This window comes from Lytechinus pictus, chromosome 5 (assembly GCF_037042905.1).
Source record: "Lytechinus pictus isolate F3 Inbred chromosome 5, Lp3.0, whole genome shotgun sequence".
Lineage (NCBI taxonomy): Eukaryota > Metazoa > Echinodermata > Echinoidea > Temnopleuroida > Toxopneustidae > Lytechinus > Lytechinus pictus.
In genome coordinates this window covers 52,358,435-52,382,099 of record NC_087249.1, presented here as the reverse complement: position 1 = coordinate 52,382,099, position 23,665 = coordinate 52,358,435, and the positions used below count along the sequence as shown (strand labels likewise).

Below are 23,665 nucleotides of genomic sequence, written 5' to 3'. Positions count from 1 at the left end.
AGTCTATGGAAATGCATACAAAAAGCGACATTTCTGAAATTGAAGTATTCAAGTTTGATACCTTATAAATTTGCTAAGAAGAATGATACAGAGTTGGAATTTCATCCACATGATAATAGTATATCAATAAAGTTTTCTGGAACATTTCAAGGTAATTCATTCATTTTTCTCAGAATTATGTAAAATCATGTATTTGCAAAATTTTCAATTTTTGGGAAAAAATGACAAAAAATGCAGTTTTCTACTTAAAATCTCAGCCAAATAACCTACTTATCCCCTATAAATAGTACCAAATTGTAGAAAATTTATTTGTCTTTCATATGACACTAATTTTGTGGCAATGGAATATTTATGTCAAAATCTATGTACGAAAATTCAAATGTTCTGAAAATTTGGCGGCCATTTTGAAAAAAGCGCCCTCACGGAATAATTTTCAGGATACAGCCTGGTTACCTCATATATTCATATTCAGCGTAAAAAACTGGTCTAGAAGCACTATATGAAAATTTCTCCTTTTTCTTGTGGCACCTTGCTCAATTATAACCCGGACTACTGGGGGAGGTGAAAGAAGAAACTACAAAATACACTCATAATCAAGATAAACATTAATACCACTCCATGATATGCAATTAAAATGATAAATGAATGCAACCACAAGACTGTTCGTAGAAAATTGGGTCCAACATTAAAAAAAACATTGAGAAAACAAAAATATCTTATCTTTTCTACAAGTCATACAGTGTAGATTCTTTTTATGAACCACATACACAAACATCTAAAGTGATCAATGATGCTCCATATTACATTAACTTGATTACAGTATTGTTAATTCACATAAACTTTATACAGGAATCACTTAGTTTCAGTAGGCATAGAGTTAATTTGTACATGTTCCTGCAGTGAAGAGTTGGCAGGAATGAGTGAAGTTACAATATCTATTGTCATTCCACCAAGGCCCGGTGTCATAAAACTTGTCATCAATAAGAAAATATTATATTTGTATGAAAAAATTTTCCTCAGTCAACCAAAGTGCCATGATTTCAGTAAATCACTACAACAGCAAGGGGCTATAGCTGAGAGAATTGTGCTTGAATACAAAAATCAAGTGTAGGTCTCCAATATAAGCATTTCATCAATTCAAAATCATATTGTGTTTGATTTTTGTGTAGTGTTCAATCACAAGTCTTTAAGCAATGGCCTCCTGGATAATAGTTTTATGAAACTAGGCCCGCTAGTGTCAACGCTCAGCCCCAACTCAAAGAATTTAGAGCATCATGAAGAGGTATGTTTCATTTTCAGTATGGCATTATATAAAGTCATAACTCATTACGTACATGGTCACATGGTAGATTGCTGATGGGTCTTAAACCACTTCGTCTACATTCCGTTTGGTCTCATTCCACTTGGTCTAATCCTAGTTGGTCTATACTAGTCCATCTCCTATCTAGACTTATAACTGTTTAGCTCATTCACCATTTTGTCCAAATTCCAGTTAGGATATACACATTTCATCTAATATCTACTTGGTCTAATACCACTCAGTCTTTATGGATAGGAGTGTTTATGAACCAAAATTCTATCTGACAAAGAGGAGACAAACAAGAAATCAGACCAACTGCGTATTAGACAAATTGAGAACAGGACCAGGTGTTTCATAACAAATGCACAATTTCTATGACAAATTTACTATCAGCCAATCAGATTGAAGGATTTCAGTAGCTTTTAACTTTTATTGGAACTTTGTTATCATAACAAGTTTTATGGAATGGGTCCCAGGTGATAATAAAGGTTTCAGAACAAGTGTAGTTTAGACTAAATGGCAATTACACCAAACTGATGAACCAAATGGGTTTAGCCCATGCAGTATTAAACTATCTGAGAAAAATATCAAATACATTTACTTGTAGATCAAGTTGAGTGTAAAGCTCTAGTATAGTCCCTTAACGGGTATCGCTGCTCTCAGCTTACTTTGCATGACTTCAGTACACACACTGTATCACCAGCATCATGACATCCCAGTGTAATTGTTATGAAGAACGGCATTATCGCTCTTCATCAGCAGGCCGACGACCTTCTTCTCAAACTTGTCACGCACGCTACCGAACTCCATCACATTCTTGGGCTTCTCGGCAAACCAGAAGCTATCAAATTCAGCAAACACTTGACCTGTCAATGAAATCAATATCAAATGGATAAAAGCAATACACTAATATCAATCATCATGATGATAATCACTTTGATATTGACAATTCACAGAGAATGTCACTTGCTTTGGACTAGTCTAGAACACTTTATACATTGACAGTGAAGAAGACAGAAATTGTCATTTAAAAAGCAAGTGTTACAGCTTGTTCTCCTATTACGGTCAGAAGTGAAATAATTCCTCAGCCAGTTACCCTTTATTAATATGAAATTTATTGTATTAGCATTCATTTTGTACAGAAATATCAGAAATTGAAAATGTACGCATTCACAAAATTTGTAAAAATAAAACCACAACAAATGTTTAGCATTTACAGTATAAGGACACTCTTGACTGTGAGTTACTACAAATCAGTGAACAGAATCCTACTTACTATATATTCTATGGAAATGATATATGGCTGGTTCTCCCGTTACAGTGTAGTAGAAATATTCCCTGAGCTGTCCATCTTTTAGTAGATCATATGCTAGGTTGGTCAAGTTGATACCAACTACAGCATAGGAGTACCTGGATATTTGAATCATAAATGAACAGAGGGTGATTGGAAACTTAAATAAGAAGCAAGAAGGATTGGGAATGCCCCGGTAGTCTCGCCTGCAATATGCAATGCAATACAACAATCAATCATGGTGAAATCATCAGTTTCATAAATTTGGACAAAATGTTCATACTTGTAACATATAATTGACATACATATACATTTCTAAAGTATCTTATTATATTAAGAAACTTATATGAGATGGGGCACAGATATCACAAATCATGTGAAATTGTTACTGAGTCAAGCTCAAAGGCTATTTGAGATAACTTCAGCTTTTCATATTTAAACTTGAAATTTGTACTTTATTCATCTCTAAGTTTCAAAAATAGGAAAGTAATGGATTTGATCAAATCACTTTTGAAGTTAGGAGAAAATATCAATTTTTAACAAGTTTTTAAAACCCGAAATGATTTTGACCTTGATCCAATGACCTGGACCCCGTTGCATAAAACTTACCATCATGGTAACTTTGCCATGCAAAGGTAACTTGCATGGAATCCTTGATTCTGATTGGCTGTTGATCAGCATTACCATGGTAGTTACCATTGGATGGCAAAGTTACCATAATGGTAACTTATGAAACGGGGCCCAGATATTTACTCACATAAATGCATGATACTCTTTACATACAAGTTTCTTCCACTTGTATGAGATTTTATTTATTTATTTATTATTATTTTTTTTTTTTTGGGGGGGTCCAGAAATTTGGAACCATAAGGTCTAGGGTTCAATTCCCACTATGGTACTAATGGCTTACTGCAAGAAAATTTGTTTACATGTGCCAATCTCAGTCTATGCTTGAGCTAATTTACTTGGTGTCTCAGCCATGACAAAGGTAAAAATATAAGTAACAAGAGTAACATGTGACAAATATAGGAGTGATCAACATCATTACTTAAAATAAAATGAATAAATCTTACCATAATTTAGGATGTTGAGAGTGAATCAGAGTTTGCCTTGCCACTCCATTGTAATTCTCAGCAAAAAATCTGCATGAAAATATAATGGTAAATAAAGTTGTTGATTTCTAAATCTATGATGATAGAAGAGTGCATTATTTCATCATTGACATCATGGCATAGCAAATTTTCATCATGGGCATTATAGCTGGAATATGTTTGGTCACAAGATGTTATTTGAACCAATCATTATACAGCAGTGGCATACAGATGGGGGGGGGGGGGGCTTGGGAGGCGCTTGCTCCTACAAACTTTCACGACCAAGAAAAAAAGAGAAAAGGAAAGAAAAAGAGAAAGGTGAAGTCTCATATCATTTTCTGAAAAATCTATCACAAAATTTGATTTTTGTAATACAAATTTTGAAATTTGTGCTCACTCGATTCACTCACTTGCAACTTGAAAAAAAAATTATAAAAATTTGGCCCGATACGCCATATTGTCTAAATTCTTGGCTAATTAACCCACTGCTATACAGGATTTGATTCATCCAGGATATAAATCAAAATATCGCCTGGATTCCAGAAAAAAAGAAATATTATGAGTTGTACCAAAGTTTCACTGTCAATTTCTCATGAAGAAATAGAGGTGCAAAATTAAAACAAAGACTCAATCATGTGATACTTACATTAAGTTATTAAGTCCAAGCATTCCTAGGAAAGAAACAAAAGAGAAAAAGAAACATTATTATATAAAATGAAATTAAATGAAATTAATAAACATCACCATAAGGTTTTTATCTGAGATGGAGGAAGAATAGAAAGGGATGCTCAAGAATGTATCACGGTTCTGATTCATCTTTCAGCCATGGCATGTTTTTGTTTAGCAAGAAATTGATCCACAATGTGCTGCACTCAACCCTGGTAAGGTGAATGGGTACCCAGCAGGATTTTTTTTTTCAATGAAGTATTTGAATACATTCACTGAACGTTGGAAGCAGCAGCTCAAGCTAAAGCCAAGGTAATGGTATTAGTGCACCTTCATGAAATTGTATCTACCGTAAATACAGTGTGCTACTAGTATTAATTATCTTGAAGCTGACCAGGAGATGCCGCTAATTAATGAAGTATTGACTGGGTTAAGCTGTAATCTGAATTCAAGTCAACAGAATAAAAAACAAAAGAAAAAAAGATAACGTACTAGTACTAGAAAAATGAGTAAGTTTGAGGATGCTCGTTACCTAAGATTGAAGTCTTGTGGATAATGTCTACTCACCCATGCCTCTGAAGTCCGTCGCTGGATCATCACCTTGGAAACCAAGTTCAGTCCATTGCCTTGTGATGCGTTTCTCTAGTTTGGTATTAGGCATCATCAGATCCCATAACTAATAGGAATAAAAGGAACAATATGATCAGATGTTTAGGCTATATGAAAGAATAACTTTATTCCAAAACTTTTGATTACACTGATGATGATGGGTTCTTGTAAAGCGCCGGTATACGCCTCAGCTGGGCGCTCATGGCGCTTGCTCAAAAAAAGGAAATATCTCACAAATTTCAATGTCTGCAAACAGTGCTTAGGATCATCATTCAGTTCAGGTACTGTCCTAGTAATATAATATAATATTACTGGCAAAGGATATTACACTCATGTGAGACTTTTCTAACAATGCCAACGATAATAATGACAATAATTAAGTGGCTTGACCACTATGTAGAGTGGATACAAAACACATACATAAATTGTATTGGTATTATTGTTACCATTATTATCTAGTCTATTATTATCAATATCAAACACATTGTTATTATTACAATCATTACTTTCTATGCACACTATAATTTTTTTTTCTAATGATGGACTCAGTTGCCAATGGTGGAGGCAGCCTACTTGTATTATCATGGTGACCTTGGTCGCGGCTCTTTCTTTATTTACTGGGTGCAATCCACAAATTTGAATCTTCAATAGCTCAGACTTCTTTAAAGACATCTTAGATAGCAGGCTCATTTACAACCACCATATGTTTTGAGGATGATCTTCTCCTTACCTTTTGTAATGATCTCTCATGGCTTGGATTAGCCGTAGAATATTTCTCTTTCTTCAAAGCCTCTATATCTCTCACCAGAGCATTGTAGCCACTAATCTGCTTTAATGATGCCTTCAGTGTATATTGAAATCTGTGATCAATGTAAGTAAACATATCACATTCAAAAACATCAACTTCAATTATCAAATGGGGATTCTAATCGGTATTAGTGTGTTTGCTGAATAGAATATAGTTGCTGGAGCTTTTTCATAGCATTCACGAATCAGCACCACATTACAGTCTTTCCTTTATCAATTACTACAGACCAAGTAGGTCTTTGCGCTCATCCACTTCTGGCTACCTTGTTATTCCAAAAGTTTCAAAAACTTGGGGGGAAAGATCATTTGCTTATGCGTGCCCCACTTTGTGGAATAGCCTTCCTGAAGACATAAAAAATGCACCTCTGTCTAGACTTTTAAAAATATTCTAACAAACTCTTTCATTTAACTCTTAGCTCTTTATGCTCCTTAAGCACTTTACAGAGTGGATTTGGCGCTTTACAAGCCACATTATTATTATTATGTACATGAAGTAATATCTAAAAATAAAAACAGCACAGGAAAAGCTCTTTTTAGAGTTATGACATAAGTTACACCCCTCTATTGCCTAGAAAGAGTCCTCTAAATGAATCAGGATACTGTTTTCAGACAATGAGAGATTACCACCATCGCCATTTTTCTGCAATAAAGCATTTGATGATCTGCCCTCAAAATTTGTAAATTCTGAGTTGTTTTAACACCAAATCGATGGTATATGGTCTTGATCAGTCATGATTTTGATATGTTCGCTCAATTACGGTACACAACCTTATCTAAATGCGACCGCACACCTTACGATTGGTTGGCAACCCAATTTAGGGAATAAAACATATAAATAAAATTTTATACCAATATTTATACATGGAACATTTTACTATTTAATGAGCTTAATCATCTTACAAATACTAGTGGTCAAATCTGTGACTCTGCTACCATCTTTATAGAATAAAAGCAAATTGAATATCTCATTGTAATGACATCATAACAATTGTACAATTGGCTATGATTTGACCTCAATTTACCCTTTACCCCCAAAATAAAGGCTTGCAATCATCCAAAATTGTTATATTAGTATTCTTACAGCAAATTTGAACCTAAAAGAAAAGATAATTTTCATTCACAATTTCAGAAAATAAGCAAAATGTGATTTGTTCCAAATTTGGATAGTGGAACAGTAATACATATAAGTTTGCGGAGGCCTTTACAAAATACCAGAGGCTACTGAAAACGCTTTAGAAAAAAGAAATAGCATCATTCCAACCTATTTTCCAAGAGTCGTAAGATGGAATCAGGAGGGTTGGCATCTCTGCTAATACCATTGAAAATTAATGACAAAATTAACAAGCCTTAATCAAAGAATAAACAAGATCACAAGCACATTGTACAGACTCAGAAATCACATACGGTAATTCTTGCAAGATCTATGTCACTTTAAGGTACAAATTCATCAAGAATAGAAATTTTGCACACAAAGAAAAGTGCTTCCCATGGAAGGAAATGTGTGTAAAAAGACAGAATTCCTACTTTTCTTTGTGAAAAGCATAATCCTAGTTGTAACCAAACATTAAAACATCAAGCAACGCAGGTGTTACTATACTTACTCAGGGTATATCTTAGGATTGATGTTCTTAACCGTCATGGCATACTTGACAGCCTCTGAGATGTTGAGGTCATCATCAATCACCATCCTCTGAAATGTTCTCAGTTTGGAGGTTTTCAAGGCATTTTCTAGAAAAAAAAAAGAAAGCATACATGTATACAAACAAAATATTATAGGGCAAGGACCATTGCAAAGTAATGTATATTTACCTTATAGAACAGCTTTCCAGAAGAATAATATGAATCAGATAGGTTTAAATTCAGATCGAAAGTGAATGAGCCTATTTAAACAAATAAGAAAAACATTGATTGATTGACACTAAAATTTCCAAGCAAGAACTCCATATTTTGGCTACATACTGTATGATTAACCAAAACAATTCTAAGAATATTACCTTTATTTCCATTGGCAAGATATATGTACCATACCTTTCAAATTGCAGAGTTTTATAAAACTGTGGTTTAAATTCTAGGGTGTATGGGGGATTGCTTGCATAGGGGGGGGGGGGGGGGGCTCTCTCAAAGTATACAACAAAAAAGTACAATAAAGCAGACAAAAACAGAAAAGAGTCAATTATGAATGAGTGCCATTTCAGCACTTGCCCTTAGCATGGCAGGTTGGAAGGGGGCACAATCTTTAAGAGCACTTTTCACCTGCATTATTTTTCCTAGATAAACCACTGTTTGAAATTTTTTAAACAGGCAAGTAAGACCGGAGATAAACACATCACTGTTGCATCCTCAGTGAAATGGAACAAAACCCCTCTCCCATTAAGGTAATCCCCAGCAATTGAATTATTCACAAAGTCTTTAAATTCATCTTTGTTTTAGGCAACTACCTTCATTTATATGTTTTTCAATGTGTCTTTGTTTCTGTGCAATTAAGTATCAAAATTGAATTTGTGAGCGCTTTGGGCCTTGTGGGAAAAGCATGTTATAAACATCGGGTATTATTATTGTTATCATTATTGGGTAATATTAAGACACCTACCGATATCTTTGGTCTTGTGACCGGTCTTGGTATAACTGTTGCAACAGATCCGAAGCAACTCACACTTGCCAGTAGCTCGTCTTAGCACCCACTTCAACATTGGGCGGAACCAGGTGAAGTAGACATAGAGCCAGATTCTGTACCACATCTCCTACAGAAAGAAAGGTCAGCCACAGAGGGCCAGGAAGAGGTGCAACAACCCACCCTCCGCAGATCACAAGTCAAGGGTGATGTCTCTTGCCTATACTAGTCTCTGTCAAGAAAAGGATAAATGACGTTTATACCATGGATACTTCTTCTCATGGTTTTTTCAAATAATTATAAAGAGTTTTCTAAAACTAAGCAAAAATAAATTTTGAAATGTTATAATTATCTCATTTACATGGCCGTATGCAGCGGGGGGGGGGGGGGGCATTTGCCCTCCCCCATAAATTTTGAAAACCTGCATTTTTTACTGAAAATTTTCACAAAATTCACAACATTTTTTTACAAAATCCTTCAATTTCACTTTAGAAAATGCAAAAGTGCCCCTATGACAAGCTTGGTCACTTTGCTCCCTCACTTTCAAATTTCTTCTAAATTTTTAAATTTTTACGCAACCCCCCCCCCCCCCTGGAAAAAAATTCTTTATACAGCCAATGTCATTTAATATTCAATTTTTCAGTGTTACATGTCTTATGCTTATATGATTTTTCTCTGGAGAATTCACAGTAAACTACAAGAGTTTTTACCACTTAGGCCTTCTAGTACTAGTAGTAGCCTATGCTTTTCTACATTGATTATTCTGCTGAACCTTACTACACATATTTTTTTCACAAGAATTCAATTTTCCTCTAAGGAACAGACTCAAGTTGTCAAACCGATATAATAGGGAGTTGTCGGGCAGAAGGTACATGTAGTATCGACAGTGCAGAGAACAGCATATAAATGCATAACGTAATGTGCTTTAGACATTAAAAGGGCATGCTTTATTTATGTAGTGAACACTCAGTAGTTAATCTGTATTCTTTGGCTGCAGTCCACACCCTGCCAATCTTTCTGTGCGGGTTGCTAACATTACATGTAGCTTAACGTTTGAGCCCCCACCAGATTCTTAAAATCTTCATGTAAAATAACTTAGAATTAGGCAAATTTAAATGGGTGTTGTTTTCAAGATTATGGAAAAATCTGTCACCTTAAGTGATAAACAGAACATTTTAACCCATTTCACCTGCTAGTCTTTTTAGCCTGGGGTGGTATTGTCATTCAACAATCTCGATTTTTAATTTAGAAAAAAAAAAAAAAATCAATTAACTAAAGAGCCAAATTATATGATGAATAGCTGTAACTAATAGAACTGACAGCGTAAAAAATCAAGCATTTGTCCCATACATTGATACTGAGTACCCCCCCCCCCTGCCCTCCGGGTCGGAACCCCGAAAATGCACTAAAAATGAAGAAATCTGTGCTTTTTTGTGAGTTTGCAAACTTTATTTTCTCGCTAATTTATGATCGTATCTTTATAATTACCAATAAAAAACCAAACCAGAATTTTTTTATAGCAGTTACGGTGATATCGGACTTATTATTGTTTTAGGAAGTTGCGAGAGCGATCCCACAGCACATCAGAGCAATCGCTTGTCAACCATGTGTAATTTTTTCGCTTTTCAGCAGCTATAAATATAGTAAATATCAAGAAAATTGATGCGGAAATAAAAAAGGGAAGCGGGCGCAGACGAGTAACATCACTTTTTTCCGAGGGCCCGAGCTCAGACCCCGCGCTTGCGATGTTTTGAAATTGGCAGCGAATTATTTATACGTGTGAGGAACTCCATGTTGGCTCGAAATCACCAATTTTGAGGATAATCGGAGGATGGATATGGAGTGAAATAAGGGTGAAGAGTAAGAAATTGAGCTTATATTCATTTTCGATGCCTTTTTTTCGTATAATTTTTACAATAAATATGCATTTTTTCCCACCTTTGCCACTAGGAGTCCCGGGGGGGGGGGGGGGGGGCAGTCAAATATATTGCTGTACACACGCGTGACCAAGGAATTTCCAAACACCCCCTAAACAAATTTTTCTCTGTGTGCAAAATAACCTCCTAAATAAGTTTTTTGCAGGCTTTACACATTTTGGCCCTTAAGGAAGTTGTCCCCAAAATACTGTACAAGCTGCTATTTTCGCGTACAGAATTGTTGAATCGCGGGGGTCCCCATTTTCGCGGGTTGTTAAATTCGCGATCGGAAGATGTACAAAACACTTCCACAGCATTTCAGTGAAGCATAACTAGTTCAACCATGTGCAAAAACTATGTTTCTCAAAGACCGTTGTTGTTTGTTGGAAATTAATGGCGACCACTCATATTTGACTATTACCGCCAACTCGTTAGGCCAACTATTATTTTCTTTCTTTTCTTCGACGTGTCCTTTAAAATCGTTCTTCTCCTTTCTTTTTTTTTTTCTAATTATTAATGCTGATGTGTGCTTTATATATAAATATGTCCCGGTAACAAAGTGTGGAAAAAAAGTGGCTTAAATTTCACTTTTTTGTACCTTTAGATCTGAAAATTCATCATGTCACGGTTTGATATGTAAGAATAATCTTTTGAAGTTGTGTTTTGTTAGATTCACTTTGTAAAAAGTTGGTTTCAGTGCAAAAATGTTGAATTCTGTGAACAGATTCTTACCCCTCTAAAAGCTCTGGTCATGTGACTTATGAATATTAATGAGTATGCAAATAGCTGCCAATAGGTGTGTATATAGTCAATCAGATGAAAATAAAATCAAATTATTTCATGGAAAATACATTGTAATATTACAGTGAGTGAATAAATATCGATAGAATTATGTTAGAAAATAGTTTAGGCTCTGATTTTGTTTGAGAAATAAAAAAAAGTGAAATTCTAGCTAACTTTTTGAATCACCAACTGTACTTTCTAAACCTTATATTTTGTACATATAAAGAGGCATTACAGCATGCACCTGTAATCCAAACTGTGGGAAAGTTACAAATTGATGCAGGGGTTCGAGGTTCGAGCCCTGGTCACGTCTTTCGGATGGTGACATTAAAGGTCGGTCCCAGACGTAAATAATCATATCTGATTGATACACGTCTGACAAAACTCAAATACACACACGGCATATCTCAGTTTTCTCACTTCACAGGATGTTTTCAATACCAAAACTTTGCTGTTGGGGACATTGGCACTGACTGATAAATGTGTCAATATGTTCGCGCATTGTTAAATTCGCAGCCGATAGGCAATCCGCGAAAATAAAACCACTGCGAAAATAACAGCTATACAGTAGTCTTTAAAAAAAAAGGCTTTGGAGAAAAACATACCCTAAATACGTTTGACCCGCGATTGATCATTGACCAGTCTTTCAAAACCACCCTTTTTCTTGAAAATCAGTGTTTTTTATACCCTTAACGAGTCCACGGGCGGACCGCATCCAAAACTGAAAAACACCCCTTTAAACACGTTTTTTTGGTCACGCGTGTATACAGCAATATATTTGACTGGCCTCCCTCGGGCTCGGAGTATCCAAAAGAGTTCACCACCTTGAGGTCGGGTAGGTGGAGCATAGTGTAGCGGTAGTGTAGCGGTAGTGAAGTGGAGCCTGCATGAACATGACTTGAGGTATCTTGCTCCAAAGCCAAGGTTTCATTCTCTTTTATTAAGTCAAAGTCAACAAAGACAAAGTGAAACTCAAACTTATGTTAAACTTAAGTTAAAGACATGTCACGTCATGTAAGAGACAAAGTTTATGACAAAATGTAGGACAAAAGTTATGACATCCACCAGAATACCAATTCAGAATCTGTCATATTTAAAGTCGGCCTTATCGTGAAATTTGTCACCTCTCTTCTCGTGTGTGTCGGTGTGTGCGCGCTCGTTGTGTACAAAGTCAATGGGAGTGGAAAGATGTCACCACCGCTGACGAAATAAACGGCAGTGAATGGACTGGTGACATAAACCACGATAATGCCTTAAAGTCTTATATCTCTGAGAAAAGAAACAATATCGTGAAGAGACAAAGTTCAGAATAATATTCGAATACCGCCCCAGCCAGGTTTAGGACATGCTGTTGAGATCCGCGGCCGCCGAACGCCTGGCGGAGCTGGCTTGTCAAGTTAACCCCCGGCCGAATTACCGCCGGTACCGGTACGGTACCGTACCTCGCAATATTGTGATTGTGTGCCTACTGACTTCCGTTCCGTTGGTTCCATTTATTGAATTCTTAGATATCTATGATACTCACATAAATTTAAAAGATTGTGGCATGCCAAGATTGTAATGGTACTCCCACTATCCTTCTCGGTACAGAAAGCGGAAACAGAAGCTTTTTCTTTCGGGCCCTGGGCCTGGAACCGGACTGACGTTGCAATTTCCATGGGAATCTCCCCAGAGTCATTCAGCTAGCTATGCTATAGCTAACAATATAACGTTTTTGCCACTAGATGGCGTATAATCACTGACTGACTAACAAATACTGATTGATTGATTGATTGATCGAAATTTTGATAAGTAAATAATCCTCACCAAAAGCTTACTGTACCATGTGTACGATTAAATACAGGAGTTAATAGTCAAGAAGCCTATATGCAGTGCAGTATCGAACGAAACGAGTAAGAGCTCTTTTGATTGGACACCATGTTTTTCATCACTATCAAGAAAATGAATTATATTTACCTTTAACATTTTTTCTAGCCTGTTTTTCACCCCTTCCGTTTTTTAGCCGTGCCATTGTTAGCTCTGTCATTTGACTATAGTCAATCAGACAGGTATAGTTTATCTGAAGATATAATTTTCATTGTTTTTTGTTCATCATGTTCATACTTTACATAGTTTGCTTTAAAATGTAAAAAGCTATTTTCAAAACCCACATAAAGTCCTTTTGATACACAAAATTATATACCCTATTTTTGTTTGTTTGCTGGTGGTTTTATTTTTTAAAATGTTCATTTGGATGGTTTGTGATCGAGTGCATCTCATCTTACCAGCTTACTGTTTTTCTGTTTTATGTAACTAGGAACTTGGCAGAACAGCTTTTTGCTGGTATAAACGCCAAGATGTTATATAACCAATTACCTATAAGAAACACTTTACGTCTAGGCAAATCAGTCATAGTGGCTGACCTCATAATAGACCTTTCCACTTGTTATCAAAGTGGAAACAATGACAGAGGAGGGATTCGAACTCACAACCTTGTGATTATAAGTCCAACCAATTGGATTTGATTCGGATTTGTTTACTCTTTAGTAACCTCGTTGTAACATCAGTAAATGGCATCTTGGACTATTTACTTGGACTGGTACTAAAAAAGACTACAGTGGAGGCGGATGAAGAGTAGACCTAAAAGGAGCTGGGGAAGGAGGAGCAGTAGGGGAATGTAGAGGAACAGAAGGAAAGGGATAAGGTAGCGGAGAAGGAGGAGGAGGAGCAGCAGCAGCAACAGGTTGATGAGGTAGAAGTACAACAGAAAGTAGAAGAGAAGCACAAGGATTTGGTGGGGAGGAGAGGCAGCAGCAAGAGCAGGTCGCGGAGGTATAGAACAGAAAGCATAGGAGGAGCGCGAGGACTTGGTTGAGCAGCAGCATATGAAGAGGAAGAAGAGGAGGTGGTGGAGAAGGAGGAGCATCCCGTCAAGGAAGTAGAACAACAGAAAGGAGAGGAGGAGCAGGAGCATCAGCATCATAGTGATGAAGAAGAGGAGGAGGAGGAGGGGGAGAATCAACAGGAGGCCGGGAGGTTGGAGAGGATTATACCACAAAAGGAGACAGGAGTGCAGGTATATAGAGAGGAGCCCCAACAGCTCCACAAGGAGCAAGATGACATGGAAATGCATCAGCAGATAGAGGAGGAGCAACGGCAGGCTGTGAAGAAACAAGATGATCATCAGCAGGATGAGGGAGATGAAGACGAGCAGCAGGAGATGGAGTCAGTGAAGGTGGAGAACCACCAGGATGCTGACATGGTTAAGGGGAACCCAACCCAAATAAAAACTTGTTTTATAAGGAAAAGAAAAATCAGACAAGTTGATAGGTGAAAGTTTGAACAATATTGGACAAACAACAAGAAAGTTATGAATTTTTAAAAGTTGTAAATATTGGTAATCACTATACCCATGGAGATTGGCTGCATATGGGATGTCGTAGTGATGTAAGGCAAGGACTATACTCTCCCATGTACTCCAATACATATTATGGCTAAAATGTCATTTTCCCCAAAAGTTTTATTTCAAATTATATTTTTCTTCCATGAGGACATAAAACAATATACTACACCTGGGTTATATTTAGATTACTGCCCCAGGGGAATGGGTACTTAGGAGAAAACCGCAAATCCCTGATAATAAAGTACATGGCCTATGGGAAAGTTGTCCTTGCCCCTTGTCATAATTTACTTACCCAGTTGCCAATTTGAAATCTACATAGTATTGGTGATCTCAATTCTAAAGCAGCTATAACTTTCTTATTGCTTGTCCGATTTCTTTTAAACTTTCACCATTCTGTTTAATTTATTTTTCTCCTTCCTAACACAACATTTTATGGCCAAGGCTGGATTCCCCTTTAAGGTGGAGGAAGAGCAGGTGGACAAAATGAAGGTTAAACAGGAGCTGAAGGATCAGCAGGAGCAGCTGCAAGATGAGAACGGGGAAGAGCAAGAGGTAGAAGAGGAGTAGAAGGCGGAGAAAGAAGAGGGGGAAGAAGAGGAGAGGATGTGCATCAAAAACGGACAAAAATCTTCCAAGAAGGAGGCGGAGATGGTGGAGAAAACTGTTTTGCTATTTAGGTTAAAACCGCTGCCGATAATGTAAAAATAATTGTAAATATTGTATATCACAGATTCTTGAGACATTCTTTCGAACTAAATTTTGTATGAGAGGTAGAAACTCGAGAAAATTGACGGTTGACGTAAGTTGGAAAGGATGATGAGAAGTGCCTCTTGGTGGAGGGATCAAATTAATAACCCGATAGGAAACAGATAGACACCGAATACAAATGTCTTTGAAAATACTTTTTAATTGTAGAAGAAATGGATCGACAAAGAGAGCGCTGTGAACTGGAATTCATTTGAAACGCGAAATAAGACATTTACACACGATATCATTTGCACCAGCACGGAAAATCCATCATCACTCGTAAAAGGAAATGGAATTAACTGCCACTCTATTTGAGTTTCGTGACTGTAGCTCTATACCCCACTCCCTAAACAGCCATATTTCTACCGATTTTATTTTTTTATTTATTGATTTTATTATTTTTAGCAGACTGCTCAATACAGCAGCCCTAGTGGTCGCAGAATTGATTTCACTTTTGTTTTTCAATAAACGTGTAAAAAAAACACGTAAAAATTACATTCTTGTTGTGATTTTTTTGTTTTGATTGGTCAGCCCCACCCCCCTTCAAAATCATTTCGCGGCCCCTATACATTTAACAACTGACTCAATGAGAGCTCAAATTATGTCGTATTTGGCAGGAAGGTTGAGAAATCTAAAGATTTATTATTTCAATGACAAAAATATATATCTTTGAACGATAATTAGAAATTCTGACACCTTCGCTGTGCTTGCTCGCGTAATTCACTAGGGGTGACGAAGATATCTGCTGTTGTAAGCAATGTTTCTAGTTTTCGGATATTTTTTATTATTGAAGAGTACCAGTCATTATTTTGTTGGTAGTTCAAAGCGAAAACTTCTCGGTATTAAAGTAGTACCATAGATTCACTTCTCGTCTATATTGATTAGAAAATATGAAATTACCTACAAGAAAAATGGAAAAGGTGATAGCAAAGCTATAGTGACAATAATACATAGAAACAAAGAGGAGATGGAGGCATTTGACAGAGATGTCTTTCAAAGTTTGATTTAATAATAGGAATATGTCGAATGAACCTTGGTATACATGTATACGCAGAAGGGGGATTTCTTCCCAAATATTAGCTGGAAATCAGAATATAGCTGTATCAAAAGGCCATGTTTCCTTGATATGCCTTTTACTTTTTTACCCTTGTTTGCAGCTTTCTGTTTCATGATTTTATTTCCGCATAATTGAACTTCATTCAACTTCTAAAAGCGACTTTGTCACCATCATCGTCTCAACAGTCAAATCTCTTTACCCAATGTTTGCATACAAAAATACTAAATATATAGTCCTTCAAGCAAGTAGATTCCCTTCTTGAAGACCTTCTTGGCTCCACCGTCATGCATCACGTCATCGTAGTACCTGCACATATAATTTCCAATGTCCATTATCAAGCGTCGAATTCCATATTGAATGTTACATCACTCCTGACAGTATGTGTGTATAGTCCCAAGTCAAAGTCACCTCCCTCCTGCCCATCGTCATCCGGTTCATTCACCGTTCCATTGCTTCCAACACCGAGGTCGATCTCGTCTTTACCAGCCACGCTGTTGCCATTGGTCGAGTACGACCCGCTATCATGACGCACAGTTCTTAGTCCCGTTCCGTTTGCGACATCACCAGCAACCATTTCATCCAAATTCTTATCATCAACCTCGACATCAACGACCTCTTTGATAGCGATGTCGGATGAAGCGGTGGTCGTCCTCGTCTCCGATGAGGCATCGCCTACGCTTTCGCCTTGTTTTACGATGGTCATCATGTCATCCAATTCAACATTGGGCTGGTCTTCGTCATACTGCTCGTATACAATTTGATTGGCCAGGTTAGGCTTTTTAGCTGAAGAAGGACAGGAAATATTGTTCAGATGGTTAAAAGGACATGTAAGGCACCTTCATAATTCCAGATTAAAGTTAGGGATAAAGGAATATTTCTCTGAATGCGTTGTTATTCATTATCTATCCAATATCTTAAAAACCTTGAAAATTACATACCCTTTTCACGTTGGCTACTAAGTTCTTGGATACTTCATATTTCTTTATAACTCTTAAAGAATTATTCGACGAATTAATCCGATCCCATCATAATAACTCCTTTATATGAATCGATTTGAATAATGAATAACAAGTTTGCCGATTATGTTTAGTCCCTTCTGACTTCAATATAGCCATTCCTTGTACATGTGAGTAGACATGTTAGTTGCATCTAGCTTGTATTATTTGTAGATTGATTACTTTGGATTTATTTTGAGAGTGTCCATTATGATAATGATTGGGAAAGAATTATTGGCCATTAATGATCATTAATTGCTTCCATTTGTTTTAGGCTCGGTAGTCAGGTGCGGAAATCCCAGGGGGGACGCGTCCCCTACCAAAAATAGGAGGGGGACACAATATCAAATGTCACCTTTCTATTTTTGGCATTTTTATGGAAAGAAATACATCATTCATAATCAAAATAAAACATGTATTTTGGACGAGATGACCTTGTACTTTTGGGTGATAACCCTTTTTTTTTGTCAAATTCATTTTTGTCGAAAGGACCTTACATTTGGAGTGATAACCTTTTTTTTTTTGCTTGTCGAATTTTCCAGCCCCTCGTCCCCCTACCTTTGGGGAGAGATTTCTGCCCTTGCCGGTAGTACCAAAATAATGTTAATAGCATTTCATTGTCGACTCACATGATAACCTCTTGACGTGTGAAGATATATCCTGAGCGATGTCTGTGACTGAACAACAGGAGATGCAGGATTTCATGAAGTTTGCCGGTTTATCCGCATCCTTGTAGGCCGTGTATGGAAATGCGTAGAGATGACCCACTGCTGATAAACCCATCTCAATACAAAGTATGAAATCCTATATCATGAAAGAAAAAAAAAGGGGGGGATAGAAGGGGTCAAATGACCGAAAGTCGACTTCCTTTGTTTTAGGTTTTAGTAAACGATATGAATATATTTTCTTGATATTATTATTTTCATTATTGTTATCATTTTGTAATATTATTATTATTATTGTTATTATCATTATTATTGTCATTATTATTATTATTATTATTGTTATTATTACCATCATTATTATTATAATTATTAATATTAATATTACTACTACTACTACTACTACTACTACTACTACTATTATTATTATCATCTTCATCTTTATCATTATAGCAGTATTTTTTTCATGCACGAGGTGCTGTCACTTCAAAAACCATTTGGGTACTGGATAGGCGCGTTACCCCCTCAAATCCAACTAATCCAAGTTCCTCCGTTAAACAATAAAATTCACGAACCTGTATGAATCTTGAGAAGCGCAGTTTCTGCTGATCATCATAGCCCCAGTTCTCTGGATCAAGGTTTGGATTGCTGAGACCAATGACCAGAGCGATGATGAATGATTGGAAGAAAGCACCGAAGATGGTTAACTGGACTGTGATTAGTTTACTGATTGGATGCAACCCAGCTAGTTCCTCCTTTGTGGCTCGATAGAATACCATCAAACAGTACATCGCCCACTCAAAGATGAAGGGATATAGTGAGGAAATAAGATAAATATGCCTACTTTATTTCAATTTTATATTTTCATTATTTATCTACAAACATTTTCTGTGTTTGTCACATTATTTGTATCTTGAATTTCATTTATGTCATCGAATGTAATTATGCACGTATGTAATGTTTAATGTATTATATTTTCTGCTGGAAATAAAATCCAATTTGAATTTTAAATTTGGTTATTTATATACTAATTATCAGGATTTTTTTAATAATAGACATTTTCCCCGTGAGAACGTTGGTGTGTAGAATTGGTGATGTGTTTAGTTTGAAACATTATTTAAAGTAATTAATGAACAAGCTAATAATAAAATAAACGGCGGCGCCACCTGATTGGGGAAGGGGGGGGGGGTGGGAGTAGAGGATTTACCATCCCTTATGAAAGCCAATGTCAAACAAAATAAGAAGGTTGTATTATTTCTTAGAAAATTTGCATTCTCCCCTCTGTCGAATGTGATGAATTTTGATTACTTTAGTGACGTTTATCTGACAAAAAACAACAACACGTAATCATCTTTGCTATTAAGATATAGTCTACCAAGAGCATTCCCACCCTTTTTTTTTTTTTTGGGGGGGGCTATCATGATTAAAGTAATAAAGTGTACTCTTCTTCCTTGGCAGTAAACTAAATTTCATTTAATTTCAATTTTGTAATCAATTCGTTTGTGTAATTTCATTATTATTCGAAGTTGGGAATAAATATTATGTAGGCCTAAATATACGACACATTATTCCTTGCACAATGAAACAATAATAAATTCTTACAACTTGGGAGACCCCATCTATTATTGCGAACCAGATCCATAATCCAATGAAACTTCCTTCAGTATAATGGCCTGTAACGGTTGTTATTCTGTTCAAAATATAAGTAGGAAAACTAGCCATGGTAAGATAGTATACAGTTCAACGAACTTTTTATTAATTTGTACATAATAACCAACAAACTCTAATCTGATAGTACACTAAAAAAGGGGGGATCAGCACTCTGAAGTGCAGTTAGCACTGATTCATTTTTAGAGTGTATAGGACTACACAACGACTCTTCCTCGAAGATAGTACAGCATAATACACATAGTTCTCTCTAACTCCAAACATTGATGATGTGCAGTGAAATACAGAACGCCATCTTGTGTTTGACCGGCAAAAACTTTTATCACGTGATTAACTTTTCACCAATCAAAATCGGGCATCACCTTCTTAGTACGTATACAGCGCGACACACTGCAGATAGCTTCGAATAATCTTCAATTTCTCCAAACATCGTTCACCCTGACCCGGCCCCCGATAACCTAATTTATGGCCAAGAAATCAAGGTAATGAACATTCGAGATCATTGAAACACGAAATAGTCAGATAGTAGTAAGCAATTGCCAAATAAAGATTTACACATAGTTTACATTTACCAACTCCGACAGCAATATACCTTTCAACAAGAATAATGTAAAGCTGAGCTGTACTTACATAGTTAATATCGTGATAATTGGATGGAGTATAGTATAGTTAAGAACACCGGCTCGACATCTTCCAATTAATCTACCAAAACAGATACAGATACTGATTACATAAACATATTTTTAAATGATATACACATAAGGATCGTTTTTAGTAAGGAGGGATTATTCGAAGTCTTTTATTATACCCTAGGTTAGAAAGCATAGATTTGAATCATAGTGACCATTCATAAAAAAAATGATAACCAAAATATCATGACCAATCAATGATTCATTTAAAAAAAAAATGTATTTGTTGCGGGGCCCTTTTATAGTGTCCATAAGTTAGTTAATAGTAGACCCGATCTTTACAACATAAGCGTACATGTATAATTTAGTCTCCTATGATCATGATAAAATGATAAATCAATTTTGGATAGGCCTGAAAACATAAGGATCACCATAGCAGCAGATGATATACATGTTATTTACATATACTGTCTATTGAACCCCATTTTATTTTGTAATTTGTCTACATAAAGATATGGAATTAAATTCATATTCAGGCGTTCTGATAGACGCATTTCTCCTTGACGATTATTTTTTTCGGACAGGATTACAGGATTAAAATATAAAATATACCTTTTGTTTGGGACGGCTTTTACACAGCAGCACGGTGGTTGTGGTTTAAATTTCGGTCTGCTGATGAGGATTTTCTCCAGATCGTCGAATGTTTCGTTCAGGTAAACCAATAGAAGAGACATAAAGCAGTAGATAACAACAGCCTGGTAGAAATTTCGTATCGTATCCAGATAGATGGCCGACTTAACGAACTTGATCGAAAACCACTACATTGGAGAATAACAATAATAAAGATTGTTGTACATCAACAAAGGGATACCTTACTGACATACAGAGGATGTAAAGTGCCCACCCCCCGGTATTGTACCCCTTCCCTCATTTGGAATTCAGGATGAAAATATGTCCCTTTTGGAGAGAAGACATATCCTTCCTGTTGCTTGTCAATTTGTCAGTTACCTGCAACCGACAAAACTTTGCTTATACTTCATTCAACTTACTGAAATATTTTCTCATGCTTATGGTGAAGAAATGATATAATTCCTAGATAATTAAAGTATCTTTAGAGCGCCAAATGCGCTCATAGAATGTGTCCCATGTGGGTACTCGTAATCAATCCTGATTTAAACCACAGTTTAACTGGATATAAGAATACGGGTCCATATTTTTGAAGACTTCAAAAGATCAAATGTTCATATATACGATACAAGTTTAAAGCTTTTCTGCTTGTGATAGAAGTTCTTTTGACAAACAGACTGTTTTGATATTTGTCAAATTTTTGGACAAAACGGAAAATGAAAAATCTACTTGAGTCACCCTGACGAATAACTTAATAAAAATCGTACTGTTTATGAGTCTTATATGACTTAATGAAAGAAAATAATAACAAACAACATCTCCTTCCCAATTATACTCACGCAATTGATACTATGAGCGGGAACAATACCTAGCATTCTGTAATAAAAGAAGATAAGATGAGATAAAATCATCATCACACGTGTATATTCATTTTCTTGTATACCTTCCAAAGTCCACCCAAAAGACTGTGATATCATAGCAATGTATATAAGGCGGTCTTTGCATCAACCATTAATTAAGAATTCATAGTTTGCTTCCTTGAATCAAAATCATATTATCAGGTATATTCATTTATTTATCTTTTTTTTTTTTACTAATCCTATTTGTTTTTCATAAATATCGCCCGACACTTAATTGCCGATAACGATGGACATCAGTACTTGAATGTAAAATAAATAAACCAATAATCATGTTAATCACTTTTGGAGCATGAACTTTTCTCAAAATCATAAAATCTGAAATGTCTTATGTTACAGTGACGTATTCTATAACGCAAAAGAGCCTATTAAATGTTTTGCTTTAATTTGACATTAATATATTAATACTTGAAATACTTTTGGAGTACCCTTTTAGGGATCATGTGTAACTTAAATCCTTAATTCCTTCTTAGAACCATCTTGCATTTAACATATTGAACAAGGCCTACTATAAAATCCACTATTCGGCATTTAGCATCATGAATTGGATTTCATGCCATTCATACCTGACTATATATTTCTGTTGGCTTGGTTTTGAGTAATAAACCAGGTGATTGAAGATATTCCAAAATGAGATGGCGGTAGCGAGTTGTGCCGATATCCCAGCAACAAACCAAAGATAGTTTACCGGATCATCAGAATTCATAGAGGTGACGACGGTCTCCCATATTGTCAGAGCAAACGCTACGATTGCGATTACTAAATAGACGGCCAGAAAAATCTTCTGAGAGTGTTTTCTCCATTCCCCTCCTAAGCAGCTTCCGCAGAGTTTAGAGCAATTGACCGCCATCTTGAAATTCTTTGAGCAAAGAGCAGGACTAATTGAAGTTCACGGTTCAGTTGCGAAATGAAAGACCGCGACACACTAAGTACATTCCAATATAGTACTTCTTCATTTGTTTCTTGTTAGTCCGAAGAGGAAAAGCTCACGCCAATCATTGGATCATAACTTGCCTGCTTTCTGTTGCCGAAGAATTTAAAAAGTCTCTCCTTCCCCCCTTGTCCTTAAGATGAAAACATGTTATCACTTTCTATAAACGGGTAAATTGCCCAAAATATGTCCCATGTATATATTTCGGACAATATGCTAATGTAGCATTGCAATTAACAGTATGCTCATATTGACCAAACTCCACTAAATATCGGTGTTTCTCATCTCTCTTATCGCTTTACATACACACACCCCTCTAACTTCTCTTATCAAACCAAACATCCCAGAAGTCTATTTACATTAGCACGATACACTTATCAACTGCAAGGTACTTAAACTTTAGAAACTAAGTCTAGCTGATTGAGATTCAATAGAATCGACAGTAGTTCCTAAAATCTTAGTTGACTTCTTCGGTAGTTGTTTGACTCCAGATATTGCCTCCTATAAATCAAGTAATCGTGGTTAAACAACATTGAAAAAAGTATAAAAGGTGGATCTGCCCACATCGGAACTCTTGGAACCTCTGAGATCTGTTCGAGTTAGGGGAAATTCAAATTCGAGCAGGTCCTTCCTTCATCCCTATAAGCACTAGTATTTTAGAATTCCATTATTATGATATTCCTTTTAAAACTTCTTTGTTCCTACATTAAGTCATTAATAAGAAGCAGTCATTGTAAACATCTATTTACGTGGAAAGAATGTTATTTGCCATAAAAAAAAAAACAGTTCAAGATACAAGCGTATGGTCAAAGTTGTAAATACAAAGGATTTCACTTTGTATTTCACTTTGTATTAACATACGCCAATGATTTCAAAATAAAGTCATGCACAACTTTGCAAATAGTTCTATGCTACAGCCCCTCCCCCAAATAAATTATCTGCTTTCCTCTCAACCCTTCTCTCTCTCTATTTATCT

The 23,665-nt window shown here is 36.1% G+C and overlaps 2 protein-coding genes across 2 annotated transcripts; both read right to left on the bottom strand.

Annotated features, from left to right (window-relative positions):
* Positions 1-601: 601 nt before the first annotated feature.
* LOC129261099 (ELMO domain-containing protein 2-like) lies at positions 602-12,796 on the bottom strand. Its single transcript, XM_064099237.1, has 9 exons — positions 12,600-12,796; positions 8,355-8,607; positions 7,366-7,492; positions 5,688-5,817; positions 4,916-5,024; positions 4,329-4,353; positions 3,665-3,733; positions 2,577-2,710; positions 602-2,166 (listed from the first exon to the last, which is right to left on the bottom strand). Exons 2-9 carry the CDS (start codon positions 8,500-8,502, stop codon positions 2,006-2,008), a joined length of 903 nt encoding a protein of 300 aa, XP_063955307.1. The 5' UTR covers positions 8,503-8,607; positions 12,600-12,796; the 3' UTR covers positions 602-2,005.
* A 2,541-nt stretch (positions 12,797-15,337) lies between these two features.
* Positions 15,338-23,163, bottom strand: LOC129260108 (transmembrane protein 184C-like). Its single transcript, XM_054898158.2, has 8 exons — positions 22,325-23,163; positions 21,681-21,717; positions 20,827-21,032; positions 20,216-20,287; positions 19,520-19,607; positions 18,493-18,714; positions 17,885-18,059; positions 15,338-17,043 (listed from the first exon to the last, which is right to left on the bottom strand). The coding sequence occupies exons 1-8, from the start codon at positions 22,606-22,608 to the stop codon at positions 16,595-16,597; spliced, it is 1,533 nt and encodes a 510-aa protein (XP_054754133.2). The 5' UTR covers positions 22,609-23,163; the 3' UTR covers positions 15,338-16,594.
* Positions 23,164-23,665: the final 502 nt, after the last annotated feature.